The sequence below is a fragment of the Myxine glutinosa genome, chromosome 6 (genome assembly GCF_964187855.1).
Source record: "Myxine glutinosa chromosome 6, kmMyxGlut1.1, whole genome shotgun sequence".
Taxonomy (NCBI): domain Eukaryota; kingdom Metazoa; phylum Chordata; class Myxini; order Myxiniformes; family Myxinidae; genus Myxine; species Myxine glutinosa.
Genome location: NC_136266.1, coordinates 29,540,822 through 29,555,202, shown reverse-complemented (window position 1 = coordinate 29,555,202; position 14,381 = coordinate 29,540,822). Strand labels below are relative to the sequence as shown.

The 14,381-nt window shown below is 42.7% G+C and overlaps 1 protein-coding gene across 1 annotated transcript in view; it reads left to right on the top strand.

The window, feature by feature from the left end:
- LOC137429162 (uncharacterized) overlaps window positions 1-13,763 on the top strand; it is a 26,750-nt gene extending 12,987 nt beyond the window's left edge. Inside the window, exons 2-4 of the mRNA XM_078779701.1 lie at window positions 7,741-8,193; window positions 9,849-10,574; window positions 12,408-13,763. Of these exons, the coding sequence (XP_078635827.1) occupies window positions 7,741-8,193; window positions 9,849-10,574; window positions 12,408-12,902 (1,674 nt within the window). The 3' untranslated portion in view covers window positions 12,903-13,763. The remainder of the gene's footprint in view (window positions 1-7,740; window positions 8,194-9,848; window positions 10,575-12,407) is intronic.
- The last annotated feature ends 618 nt before the right edge of the window (window positions 13,764-14,381 follow it).

The following is a 14,381-nucleotide window of genomic DNA, read 5'->3' as shown; positions in this document are numbered from 1 at the left end:
TTCTGTCTGTTTGTCTCTCTGTCTGTCAATCGTCTACAGGTCACAATGCCAAACCGATCATCAGGAAACTTTACCAACCTGTAGAGGTAGTCGCGACTGAGAAGCCTATTGATTTTGAGGTTAAAAATCAATGGTCATCTTGAGGTCAAATTTCTAAAATCATAATTTTTCGTCCGTTCGACTTGAAAGTTGAACAGGATTTGCACATTTTTTTTTTTTTTTTTTTTTTTTTGTTGTTGTATACAAGATCGAGGCTCGTGAAAGAGCTAACATTAATCACACAAAAAGACAAACCGACACACAAAACACAAAAAACAAGGGGAGCGGCAGACAAGATGGGGAGAGAGGGGGAAGGACACAAAAGAGAGGGGGAAGAGGGGGAAGGACACAAACACAACATTTGAGAGCAGGGACATCGGGAGGACTTGGGGGGAGGTGGGAGAGGAATAAAACATATGAACACTGCAAGGACTCTGGGGTGAATTACCGGGGGTAGAAAAGATCAAGGTTTTCGATGGGGGAAGATAAGAGATGGTGGTGAACAGCTGTTTTAAAGACCTGGAGGGAGGAGTGGGATTGAAGGGAGTGGGGGAGTTTGTTCCAGAGGCGGGAGAAAAGGGGAATGAAAGAGTGAAGGTGAGCAGAGAGCCTAGACTTTGGCAGTTTAACCATAAGAGGGTTGCAGGCAGATCTTGTGCGACCTGAAGGAATATTGGGGGGACAGAGCACAGAGAGAGCTGGGGGAGCAAGGCCGGATAGGAGTCGGTAGAAGACAGAAAGACCACCAACCTGCCTGCGGTGAGTGAGTGAAAGGCCCTCGGTGTTGACTACATCGCAGGAGATTCCAATGATTCTGAAAGCTTTGGCCTCAACAGCGTGAAGCCGAGCAAGGTGTGAGGCAGGAGCACCAGCCCAGAGGGGGGAACAGTATTCCATTGAGCTGCGGATGAAAGCCTTGTATGTGGTGAGGAGCTCAGGTGTGCCAAGGAAGGACTTCGCACGACGGAGGATGCCCAGTCGGCGACTGGCTTTGGAGGCCAGCTTGGAAATGTGGTTTTCCCAAGAAAGATCATGGCAGATAGTGAGACCCAAAAGCTTGAGCGACAGAACTTCTTGGAGAGGATTGTTGAGAAAGTAGATGGGAGGGTTGTCCAGTCGGTCCTTTCGGAGAGACATTGTAAGAGTGTGAGATTTGTCAGGATTGAAAGACATGTTCCACTTGTTTGACCAGTCTGTGATTTTGTCCAGGTCTGCAGAGAGTGAGGAGGCTGCAGACTGCCGATCTGAGGGATGAGGAATGGAGCGACAGAGAGTAGAGTCGTCAGCAAAGAGATAGAGAGGAATTTCAAGAGAGTCAGAGAGATCATTGATGAAGACCAGAAAAAGCACAGGGCCCAGAACACTACCTTGGGGAACTCCAGCCTGAACAGGAAGAGGAGATGAGAGAAACCCATTCAGGGCCACACGTTGACTACGACCAGAGAGGAAGTCCGCCAGCCATGCGTGGAGATTTCCATGGATACCAAAGGAGGAGAGTTTGGTGAGCAGAGCAGGGTGCCAGACCATATCGAAGGCACGTGAAATGTCAAGGGAGACAGCTCTAATTTCCTGTTTGGCGTTGAGGACCTCCATCCATTGTTGAGAAAGCAGAAGCAGCATGTCCAGAGTAGAGTGACCAGGTCTGAAACCAAATTGATGATCAGAGATCAAGCCATTGGAGAAGAGGAAAGATTTAATATCTGAAGCAATGATGGATTCCATGACTTTGCTGATAATTGGGAGAAGGCTGATTGGTCTGTAGTTGCTGGGATCTGTTTTTGCACCTTTTTTGTGCAAACCGGTGATGTTGGCTGATTTCCAAGCAGATGGCAGATGACCTTGAGCAAAAGAGAGGGTGAAGAGAACAGAAAGAGGGAGTGAAAGAGCAGAAGAACATGATTTTAGGACCCGTGGGCTGATGCCGTCAGGACCAGTTGCAGAATCAGAGTCGAGGGTTGACAGAAACTTTTCCACCTTGTCAGGAGGAAAGGACACAGAGTCCAGGAGCAGCTGGGTACGACTGGGTACGGTGGGTACAGAGAGGGATGGGTTTGGGACACAAGATTTAGAGGCAAACACAGAGTTGAGGCATTCAGCTTTTTCACGTGCGGAGTCAGCCGTTAAGCCGTTTGAGGTGAGGGAGGGGATGGAGGGGGAACAAACACCAGAAACAGATTTGACCAGACGCCACCAGGATTTGGAAGAGGGAGACAGATAAGAGAGTTCGGTCTTGAGAATGGTGAGATATTGTTTCCTGGCTCTCCTGAGGGTGGACACACACTTGTTTCGGGCTTTGTGAAAGGAAATGAGATTTCCTTCCGTTGGATTTGCTTTCCAGGAGACGAAAGCAAGTTGTTTCAGGGCAACAGCCTCACCACAAGATTCGGTGTACCATGGACGGGAGGAAGGGTATGACAACTGAAGACGAGATGGTATAAATCTGTGCATGAGAGAGAGCAATTTACTTTGAAAGAATTCCCAGGATGAGTTGATGTCAGAGGCGGTAGAGATGGGAGACCAGTCCAGATGATTGATGGCTGCTTGAAGACCGTGCCAGTTGGCCTGAGTGAAATGCCAGACTCGTCGACGCTGAGGAGGCTCTCTGAGAATGGTCAGAGAGATGTCCACTTTGACAAGCATATGATCAGATGAGCCGATTGGAGCAGAAGAAGAGCAGCAGACATTTTCAGGGAAGTTTGTCATAACCAAATCCAGAAGAGAAGATGCTCCGTTGACTGAGATCCGGGTCGGGAAATTGACAGATTGCGTCAGTCCCAGTGAGTCGCAGAAGTCCTTTGCTGAAGAGCCATGGCTGGTGAGAGAGGTACCCACACCCAGCCAACTGGCATGGTGACAATTGAAATCACCACATATGAGGAAGAGAGAGTTGGGATGGGTAGATAGAAGTTGGTCCATATTATCAGACAGTGAGATGTAGATGGAGTCATCGCTGTTTGGTGGACGGTACAACACACATATGAACAAAAGGTGGGAGCGAAGGGGAAGCCGTAGCCAAAGGTATTCCTGGGGGTGAGGTGGGGAGAGGGCAGTGGAGGGCGAGTGAGGAAGAGAGTTTTTTATAAAGATAGCAACCCCACCTCCAGGACGAGGCTCAGGTCTATCATACCGGAGGAGGGAGTAACCTGGGAGAGATACCAAGGAATCAGAGACATCATGAAGGAGGAAAGTTTCTGTTAAGCAGATCACATCTGGTTTGTCAGAAGCAACCTGTATGGAGAGGTCAGTCAAGTTTGAGCGAAGGCCCCGGATGTTTGAGGTCCATACCGTTAATGAAGAGGAAGGGGGAGCATCGGGTCCAGACAGGGGGGGGAGGGGTAGGGTAAGATGTGGAAGAGGAGGAAGAGGTAGGGAGAGCTGTTGAAGGTGTGTCAGAGATTTCAGAGATTTCAGAATAGCTTGGAGAAAGGGAAGAATGGGGTGGACAAAAGGTTTGATGGAGATTGGGTGAGGCACAATGAGGTGTTATTTGAGGAGGGGGAAGAGCGAGGCAGAAGGTTTGGGGAGATGAAGGTGAAAGTTGGAAGGGGGAAGAAGCAGGGAGGATGCTTTGAGGAGGAGGGGTGAGAGGGGAGTCTAGGAGGGGAGGAGCGAGGGAGAGTCTCGGAGGGGAGGGGTGTGGGGGGAGTTTAGGAGGGAGGGGAGGGAAGGGGCAAGGGGGGAGATTTGAAAGGGATGGGTGATGGGGAGGATTTGGAGGGGAGGGGTGAGATTGGATTTTGAAAAGTGTACGATTCATGGGAAACGAACATTTTTTGCAAAATGAGTTTGAGACCTTCGAGTCAAAAATACGTTTGAGGACACTGGAGGAGGGGTGGAGTTCTGGATAGTTTAGGGAATGTAGAAAGGAGGAACTGTAAGAGATGGTATTATATATATTTTTTGGAATGAATAGATTTGGTGAGCAAGACGAAAGCATCCTTTTGTAGGAAAAGAAGAAAAGGGTGTTATAATATATGAGAGAAAATAGTTGTTCAGGGGAGAGATTATACATTTCTAACCGCGTGATCGCGAACGAAGAACGAACGAACAAAAAGAACAACAAATAAACGAATAAGACCTGGGAAGGAAAAAATTTTTTGGGGGGTTTTTTTTTTTTTTTTTGTGAGTACAGATATTAAACAAGGAGGTACGGGGTGAACGACTGGTACGAAACAGAGAACGAAAAATAATTTCAGCGCATTCGACGAATCGCTGAGAGAAAAACGAAACCACAAGGTCGGAGACGGTACGGTAGTCTAAGCCTACGAGTACTAGGCCGCAGAATACTCGATACCATTAACCGACGATTGTGTATACATGTACGAAAAATTAGCACCGAAAATTTTCCAAAAGATACGCTATAGGTACACACACCGAAAGATAGATACAGTCTCGACAAAAACACGATTGTGATAGATCACTTAGCTTCGAGAGCGTGAGCGCATGGAGCAGCTTCGAAAAGACGTGACCTCGCCGTCTGTAGCTGAATTGGGTCACTGAATTGGGAAACCAACTATTTTTGAGGTCAAAATGACAAAAGGTCAACTCGAAGTCAAATTAATCTGAAGATCATAAATTTTCATCTGAATAATGATCAATTTTCATCCGATTGACCAGAGCTTTGATTGAGATCGTCAATTTTAATCTTGATGAAATTGACAATTTGTTGTATCCATGGCACATTTTTTCTGAGGGGAGGGCGGAAAAAGTACCGTGATCTGCACGACGTCTTTTGTGTTTATTTATCTTTCCATGTATTCATTCATTCATTTTATTCATTCACTTAATTCACTTATTTTTCATAACTTATTCATTTGTTCACCTATTAATTAATTAACTTATCTTTTCATTTCTTTCATTTACTCACGTATTTACTTACTTTTGCAAGAGTGTTTTTGAGCTAATTGTGTTTTTATTGTTCAGTTTTCACAATTTTGTCATTGTGCTTTTGACCAAATACAAGTTTTGTTCTAATTTGAATAATTTTTCTTTGAAGTTTTCTGTTTGTAGCAAATACTACATATTTGTGCGACCTGTAAAAAACAAAAAAAAACATTCACTAAAATGTGATTTGAAAATGGTGTATTGAAAAAACATTTGCACACCCTCAGCCACAGAATCCCAAATACTTTAGTTTTGGTATCCTGTTATTTCATACAAAAGGACAGAGATGTCTGTGTCCTCCAAGTGAATTATGTTCAAGGGCCACCTAGATCCTGAGCTCTGATGTTAATGTACAAAATAGATAGATAAATAAATAAATAACTATGATCACCCAAAATAAGGTGTTTTTTTTTTTTTTTACCCAAAATAAGGTGTTTAAGGCAGTAATTAAACAATCCAGCTTTTGTGATGTACCTTTGTGTCAAGCTCACCTTTTTTTGATGTGCTGTGAATAAACAATTGAATTTTTACAGGTAACCAAGTGTACATCCGGCTGATGGGAAGGCATTTGGCCTATTGGCACGTGGACATGTGAAATCACATTCCATAAGGTCTGCTGGCTGAGTCAGGGACAGGGTGGAATGAATAGAGACAGGGAGTGGGATAAGCAAAGATGTGTGTGTGTGTGTATGTATGTGTGTGTATGTATGTATGTATTTATATTTATACATATATATATATATATTTATACACACACACACACACACTACTTCTCAAAGTTAAAAGTTTATCTTTCTTCGAAAGGAAATTTGTGAAAATAAAGAGAATAGTACATTCCACCTGTGTGGATGTGTCATTTTACTCGGCTCAGTGCCAGGTATGTGCAGTGGATTCACGACCATAGTGAGAAGTTAAGATGTGAATATAAATAGATCAGGTCAGTAACGGTTCGCTCATCACTGCTTCAAAAGCTTCGCTCCTTTGCCGTGCATTAACATTTTATTGCTCTGCTTCATTCCATTTTCCATTAATGTTGGTCTTGCACTTTACATAAACGAAAATATAAATGTCTTTTCATCTCCATGAAGAATGTGCCATGGGTTTTCTAACCTAACGTCTATAACCTAAATAACCTTAAAAACACAAAATTCCACCAAGCTTGTAACCCTCAAATATATACAGCAGTTTCTGTAAAATAATCGAAAATAAAATTAAGCAAGTATGAGTGTTTTCAATAAACATGATCATCTCACTGAAAATTGTCTCAAAGACCCTCTCAACGAGAATACGTTTGTATCGCCAAATACACGATAATGATGTCATGCACAGCACAATATTTGTAAAATCCAAATAAATGATTGTTGCCATGGAAACAGCAATTTGACAATTTCGGAAAATTAAAAAAAGACCTACCGATTGCTTTATATGATCAATTGTTACGCATAATACATTTGGATGATACATTTTTACCTACGTTACCGAAGGTGGGCAGAGGTTATATTGTCACGCTTGTCTGTCTGTAAAAAAAACACAAGCTGTTTGTTTATCTGTGAACAGGGTATCTCAAAAAAGTTGTAGACGGATTCGGACGAAATTTGGCGGACAACTTGGGTGTGCGATAAGGACGAATTGATTAAATTTTGGTGAAGATCTGGATCCGATAATTTTAAAGTGATTTTTAAAGTATTCACCATTGAGTGATAGGACTGAAAATTATATATAACACGACAGCTCAAAAAGTTATGAACAGATTCGGACGAAACTTGGTGGAGAGATCGGGTGGATGACAAGGAAGAAATGTTTAGATTTTGGTGAAGATCCGCATCCGGATACGAGAAGTTTTTAATTTTTTCAGTGAAACTTCAACATTGAGAGATTGGACCATAATAATCGATAGTCTTAATAAGCACGATATCTTAAAAAGTTATGGACGAGTTATGACAAAACTAGGTGGATGTGTGGGTTAGGTGACAATAACAAGCCAATTCGATTTTGTTTCAGATCTGGATGCAGATCTGGCCTTTCAGTGGGATACAAAATATAAGTTGCTCAACCTGATCGAGGCATGTGCTCTACCGAATGTTGTTCTAGTTCTTATTGCTGAATAATGTGTTTTGTTGGATGTTAGAGCCAAGGGTGTACTTACTTTTTCCACATGCGAAATTTGCATTTGTGTTTATTTAAATTATACAATGGACTACAAAATGTAAATGTTTCATGATATTTGTTATATTATATCACCTTTATCTATCAATATTGTTGAAATGAAGATCAAATAGCTGTATGTTGAAATATGCTGAAAAAGTCAAAACTTTACATGGGGTGTACTTACTTTTTCACGTGACTGTACATATGGACGGACGGACATGAACCAATTGCTTAACCTCGTATTTCGCTTCACCTGTGTTCATTATCATGAAATTGTTAACAATTCGCAGGGGCGTGCTCTCTGTCTGCCGCCATCATTGTTGTATATCATTGGCATGCAGCAACTGTTGAGCTCACATGGGAATGGGGTTCATGCCAATGACTCGTTTTGACCAATCACCATTTGGCTTTTCTTCACTAATGCCACACCCACAAAGCAGGTTAATGTGTTCCTTCTTTTCTCTTTTCCTGTTTGTTCTCCCCCCTGCTTGTTGATTCTGAATGTGGGCCTCACTGCCGACTGTCAGTTCATTGCCTTTTTTAGCCTCTGTCACCTCAATCTTCCAAGACCCTTGAACTTGTATATAAAAGTTGGTGTGGTTATGTCCAAGTGGTTAAGACAACACATCTCACTGATTTTATTTCTGACCTGACCATAACCCCAAACAGACCCTTGTTGCACGTGCTCTGTACGACAACATAGCAGAGAGTCCAGATGAGCTTTCCTTTCATCGAGGTGACATCATCACTGTTCATGAACAGAACACTGGAGGCCTACGTGGATGGTGGCTTTGCTCCCTGCATGGTAGACGCGGCGTCGCACCCGGAAACCGGCTGCGGTTGCTCGTCGGTGCAGCCGTTCCACCAGCTCTTCAATCTCAGCTCCATCTCCAACTTCACAGTGAATCTCCATCGATCCCTGTCGGTTCTCAATCCCGGTCACAGTCATTGACCTCAGATGTGATATATCAGGTTCCTGTGCCTTTCCCTAAAGCTGACACCAAGACACGAGCAGACCACAGAAATCTACCCTTGTGCACCATGAACTGGGAGACAGAAGACAAAGACGTTCAGTCGCTGATGTCAAGATCCTGTCCTCCAGATGTGGTGTCTGTCATGGAGGTACCTGTTTTGGCTGAGACAAATTGCTTTTTACAACCTATTGTTTGTTATGGCTTCCACTGTTGTGTGGCATATTGGTTTAGAATTCAGACAAATACATCAGGAGCCTGAAATGAAGGTTTAAGCGAAGCAATAAAGTATCGGGTTTGGCAGTTATTCTGAAGGTCTGGAAACTATAATTGGACCTTAAATGTTTAAAAAGGGTTTATTGAGTTTAATTTATTAAGCGTGACAGGAAAAGATGGAAAAACTTGTTTCGACAAATTTATTAATTTATGAACTTGATTTTTTTCAAAGGGGAAGATTTCATTGTTGCATCTTACTATAATTCACCAAATGTCTGTCCGTCTGTCTGTCTGTCTGTCCGTCTGTTCCCAGGTACCGCAAAAACGGCTGAACCGATCGCAACAACATTTTGGGTGGGTAATCCTGGGAGTCCCTGGAGTAAAATAGGCTATATTGTTTTTCCAATTTTTTCGCCAATTTTCAAATTTTTCCAATTTTCCAGTTTTTCCAAACACGATGGAATAATATTTACCGATATGAACAGTGATGTGGCTTTTATTGAAATTCTACAAATACTGTTTAGATTTTGATGATTTGCTTGTGACATGATTTAACGGATGTTTATAGAAATCGTTTAAAATAAAAAAAGCCTTCAATTTCTGATATTTTGCCTTTTCATTTGGGCCTCCCAATTGAAGCCCCGCCCATAGGGCGGGTACCATTGCTAGTATAATTGAACAGACTTCATTGACCTCACCATTAGCAAAGAAAAATAATTAGATAGAAATGTCATCATCCCTAACTACAACTGAGTAGCCTGAACTACTACTGGGAAGGCAATGGCAAACCACCCAATATAACCCTTGCCAAGAAACTGTTTTGGCTGAACACTAGAAGTAGGCAGAACACCAGAAAACAACAAAAATCCATGTGTATCTAAATTTGTTGGATATGAAGAGTTTACAAATGTCATTGAAAATGTTGTTGGGCCTATTTGCAAAGACTGAATGACCAAGTCCCTTGGGGTGACTCAGTTGATGGAGTAATTCAGTAATGGAGTAATTCCTTTTCATTCTTAAATCTTTGAGCCACCCTCATCTGAAGATCGAAGATTTTCAGCCTCTCAACTCCAGCAATGAGTGCTCATGATACATGGATTGATTGGTTCCTACAATGTGCAGTGAACAGGCCCTGTCCACATCAAGGGTTATCTGTTTATTATGTGTCCACATTTAAGGGAACCAGAAAAAGAAAGAATGGGAAGTGGGTAGGTTGGGAGAGAAAAATGAGGGTAGGGAAGTATGGAAGGAATGAGGAAAGAATAGAAAGGAAGTGGAAGTAGATGAATGGAACAATGAAAAGGGAGGAAAAATCGTGTGGGGTTTGGAGGTTGGATGGGTTTAGTGAAGGAGTCAAAAGTTCTGCCATCTTTGCCTCCAAAATAAATAGATGCCCCATTGGCCAATGGTCTGCGATGTCTAAAATAAAAGCCTTCAGGCTCTGTTTAAACAACAAGGGTGACTTGTTTATGTAGGCTGAGGTTTATTTATTTATTTTCTCTCCATCTGTAACTGCACCATGTTCTCAATGTCTACTTTAACTTTACTTACTTTAACTTAATTCATTCTATTTCGCCCCTCTTTTTACAGAATCAAGATTCTCTTTATGATATCCCTTCAGCATTTGGCCAACGTCCGATGTCCACTTTAAACACCGCAGCTTTGTGTTGCCAAGGCATCTCCCAACACTTGGACACTACCAATGCCATCTACGACACACCTGTTCCATCGAGCACATCTGGACAAAATCACAATGGGGTCTCCAAGCCATCTGAATTGCACACAAGTGATTATGACATCCCCAAGAAAGCAACGGGTCCATCAGATTGTGGGTTCCAGATGCAAGGGAAGGGGAGTAATGGGATCGTCACTCTCGAACCTGCCGTGCAATACTTGGCGTTCGAACCTGATGAAATTCCCCGGCCGGTCAAGGATGCTCCACATGTCCATAGTAATCCATGCATTTTCCAGCTTCAGCCTGAGGGTGTGTCTGCTACAATGATCACGAACCAAGGTTCTCATGGAAGCTTGGAAAGTAATTACAGAAGTAGTATTGGTAGCAGTAACAGTAGCAGTAGCAGCAATCTCAGTGAGAGATTGTCATTTACCAACATGGATCCACTGTTGCCAACAAGTTTTCCTTCAACACAGACTGCGGTGCCCAAATACTATTGCCATGCTCAAGTGAATGCCTCCCCTACTGATATGGGGGGCAGTCGAATGATTCGTGCATGTGACGTCACAGAATCGACCATAATGCTACCTCCACAGAGTCATCGCATGTACCACATAGAAGACCAGATCGAGCTGATTCAGGTGATTTTATCAATATTTCAGCTTAATGCCCAAAGCCGCATCGTGATTTGAATATTTCATTGCAATCGAGTGGTAATGCTATTTCTATTGTCGAGAGTGTGTGTTGTCGTATTTCGTGTAATGGAAGCGAAGATGGAGAAATCCAAGTACAGTCAGACCCTGATATTTGTGGTCTCAACATTCGCGGAACCCACGTATTTGTGGTCTCAACATTCACGGAACCCACGTATTTGTGGTCTCAACATTCACGGAACCCACGTATTTGTGGTCTCAACATTCACGGAACCCACGTATTTGTGGTTGATAAAATGTGACCTGCTTCTACATTTACAGCCCCGTGCCCTGTGTATTCGCGGTTTTTCACGTGTACAAAAAAAACAATTTCCCACCAGCCGTGCAGATGACACTTCTAAAATCATCTTCCATGCTTAAAACGTAAAACCACATCCAGCTGTGCACATAATAGTTACCTCCGCAACCAAAGGTGGATGGAGGTTATGTTTTCACCTTTGTCTGTCTGTCCGTTTGTCCGTTTGTGAACAAAATATCTCAGAAAGTTGTGGAGGGATTCGGACGAAATTTGGCAGAGATGTAGCGCATGTGACACGGACGAAATGATTAGAATTTGGGGAAGATCCGGATTCGGATCCGGCTAGTAGAATTTTAAAGTGATTCTTCACCATTGAGAGATGGGGCCAAAAACGATACAAAACAGGATATCTCAAAAAGTTGTGGACGGAATTGGACGAAACTCGGTGGACCGTTGGGTGTCTGACAAGGACAAATAGATTTGATTTTGCTGAAGATCTGAATATGAATTCGGATATGATAATTATTTAATCTTTAAATGGATTCTTCACCATTGTGAGATATGGCCAAAAACGATACAAAGCAGGATATCTCAAAAACTTGTGGACGGATGATTTTGATTAAATGTGATTCTGTATTATGATTTTCTGGTCTACTCTCGGATACAAAACGTAAACTGTTCACCTGGTGGAGGTAATTCTCTCTGCTGAGTGCCGTTCTAGTTCTAAAAGCATCTTCTACGCGTCACGCATAAAGCCGCTGCACATGAACAACCACGCGCTTCGACATTTTTTTCACGTGCGTATTCATGGGGATTTTTTCTGACCTGCTTCGACATTCTCGGCCTTGTGCTACACGTACCCGTGGTTTTTTGCGGGCATATTCACAGTTTACATGGGATTTTTTTTATTTTCCCTTATGAAGCACGAACCGCCGGGAACCTATCCCCCCTTCTCCCATTGAAACAATGCCCCCACATTCGCGGCATTTTCCAAGAACGTATCCCCCGCGAATGTCGGGGTCCAACTGTAATTGTACATGGTAACTGTATTGGAATAAAGCCAATTGCCATCAATTGTAAACATGTCGTTGCTGTTGTTGGCAGTTATCTCCATACATGGGTGGGTTTCAGGAGGTGGGATGGAGACCTATTAGGTCTCAAAGTGTGTGTGTGTGTGTGTGTGTGTGTGTGTGTGTGTGTGTGTGTGTGTGTGTGTGTGTGTGTGTGTGTGTGTGTGTGTGTGTGTGTGTGTGTGTGTGTGTGTGTGTGTGTGTGTGTGTGTGTGTGTGTGTGTGTGTGTGTGTGTGTGTGTAACCCTATTAGTCGATATTTTTCTGGTATCCCATCTTAAATGAGGTATTGATATCCTGGAAATGCAATGGCTATAGTCTGTTGCAAATTATTTTGTAACCATCTGCATGGACCAAGAGGTCCAGACAGAGAGTTGAAGCAACATTGCTGTTTTTATTTCTCATTGTCATGCAATGGTCTTAACTTCCTTTGATGTGTTTGTCTTTGTGTAGATTTACCATTTTGAGGCACCAGCCGAGCAAGATCCCAACTCCTTTCGTAATATTTGCCAAACATCCATTTCTTGCAGCGATTCACACCTGCTGCATACCTTCAGTAAACCGTTGCTAGCTCTTTTTGATGCCATAGAAGCTTGCGTCACTCAACTGTCACCAACACCACCTCACCCCACACCGATGCAGCTTCTAGAAAGTGGCCGAATGGTGGCCTGCCGTGCACGGGAACTTGCCTCGGCCACAGAGAAGGTCCAAGGATCAGCCAACCAAGATAGTCTGAGGAGTGCAGCGCACGACCTGCGGATGGAGCTTGAACGAGCAGCTGTTGCGATCGAAAAGTCGAGCAAAACGGTGGCGCTGCATTCACCAATGGCTGGACTTTGTGAAGGAGCAAGAGCTCTGAGGGACAAAATGGCAGCAAGTGTCACATGGCTGAGAGACCATGCGGAGGCTCTTTCCTTGTGGGTGGACCAGGCGTCTGCACATGTATGAAAACATTGTTTTCCTTTTACAATGCAAATCAGATCGATAGTTTGTCTCTCCTAATGATGTTACACATTTTGAATGTTTACTTTTGTCTTTTTTGGTTTTGGTCACAACTGCCGAGCTTAACACTTGCTTAACAAGTTTAACACTGCCGACTACGTAAGACACTTTGTCATCTTGTCTTGTGACCGATGAATCTGAAGATCACGACATGCATTTAAAATTGTGCTTCAGAGAAATAATCATTGACAAGAAATGTATAGAAACAACCATAAGGGCTGGCAGGATGGCCTCGAGGTACGCACACTCACTTTTAAGCTGTCTTGGCTGGGTTTGAATCCCAACCCAGTTATAAATTGTTATCCTGGTGTTTCACAGGCAGGTTGATTCATCAATGTGTTTGCCGTCCCTCGGATGGATGTTTCACTGGGCATCCCATCTGCGGCACCAGTTGGTGGACGTTAAATATCCAACGGTGTGTTTTGTGAAGAGTAGGCGAGCCATCACCGGCACCATGAACAAATTCCAAATTCCTGCACTAACCAGCAGAGGGCACTGCATCAGCGGCATAGCCACGCCCTTTTTGTCAATGATGCCTTGTGCTGCATACGAAATAATAATAAGAAGAACCATAGGATGGCAATCACAGCACAGGCTTTGATAGGTCTAATGGTCTCCTCCTGCATTGGAGTTCCTCATGAGATGACTAGGATTATTATTACGTCATTGGTGATGCAAAGCATTTTCGATTGACTATTGTCATATCTAACTCCATTATGAGCTGCACAAACAAAACTGAACTTGTATTAAATATCCCACAATATTTTTTATTGCACATTTATAAAGTAAACATTTGCTGAAATGCCATTGTGGGAATTTTATTTTGTACTGGGGGTTGGGGGGGGGGGTCCCATTACTCCTCTCTAGTTAAGCATTCATTCTTAAACTCTTTTGATATACAGGTGTCATTGTGCAGTATTTACATCTACCATATAAAACAGTCAGTTTGTGTGTTTGTATAGATGTCTGTCCACCTTATAATAATGGTAGGTTTTAAAGGTCAATCTTTTACCACGAATGTGCATTCACTATGGTATATTTTTGAGGATAAAACAAACTAGAGAAACATTTTCCATAAAAGAGTAATTTTGTCTCTTCTATTGGAATTGTAGACGGTGGCATGTAAACCGAGCCTCAAGGGTGGTGTACAGAAGCGTTTTTTAAAATAACAATAAATACAAGGTGCAGGGAGGTGAAATTCGCTGAACATGATGTACAATGTACACGGTGTAAAATAAGTGTTCATTTACATCCCTATGATATCTAATAAATAAAGAAGATATAAGCACACCTGACACTAGGCCGAGGCTTCAGACTTTGACATGCTCTCGAGGCTGCACCGTCAAATAGACTGTTCCAACCCGTCATTTTTGATGATTTGATGCACTTTTTTTATAGTTTTACAATAATTAATCAGTCATTGTA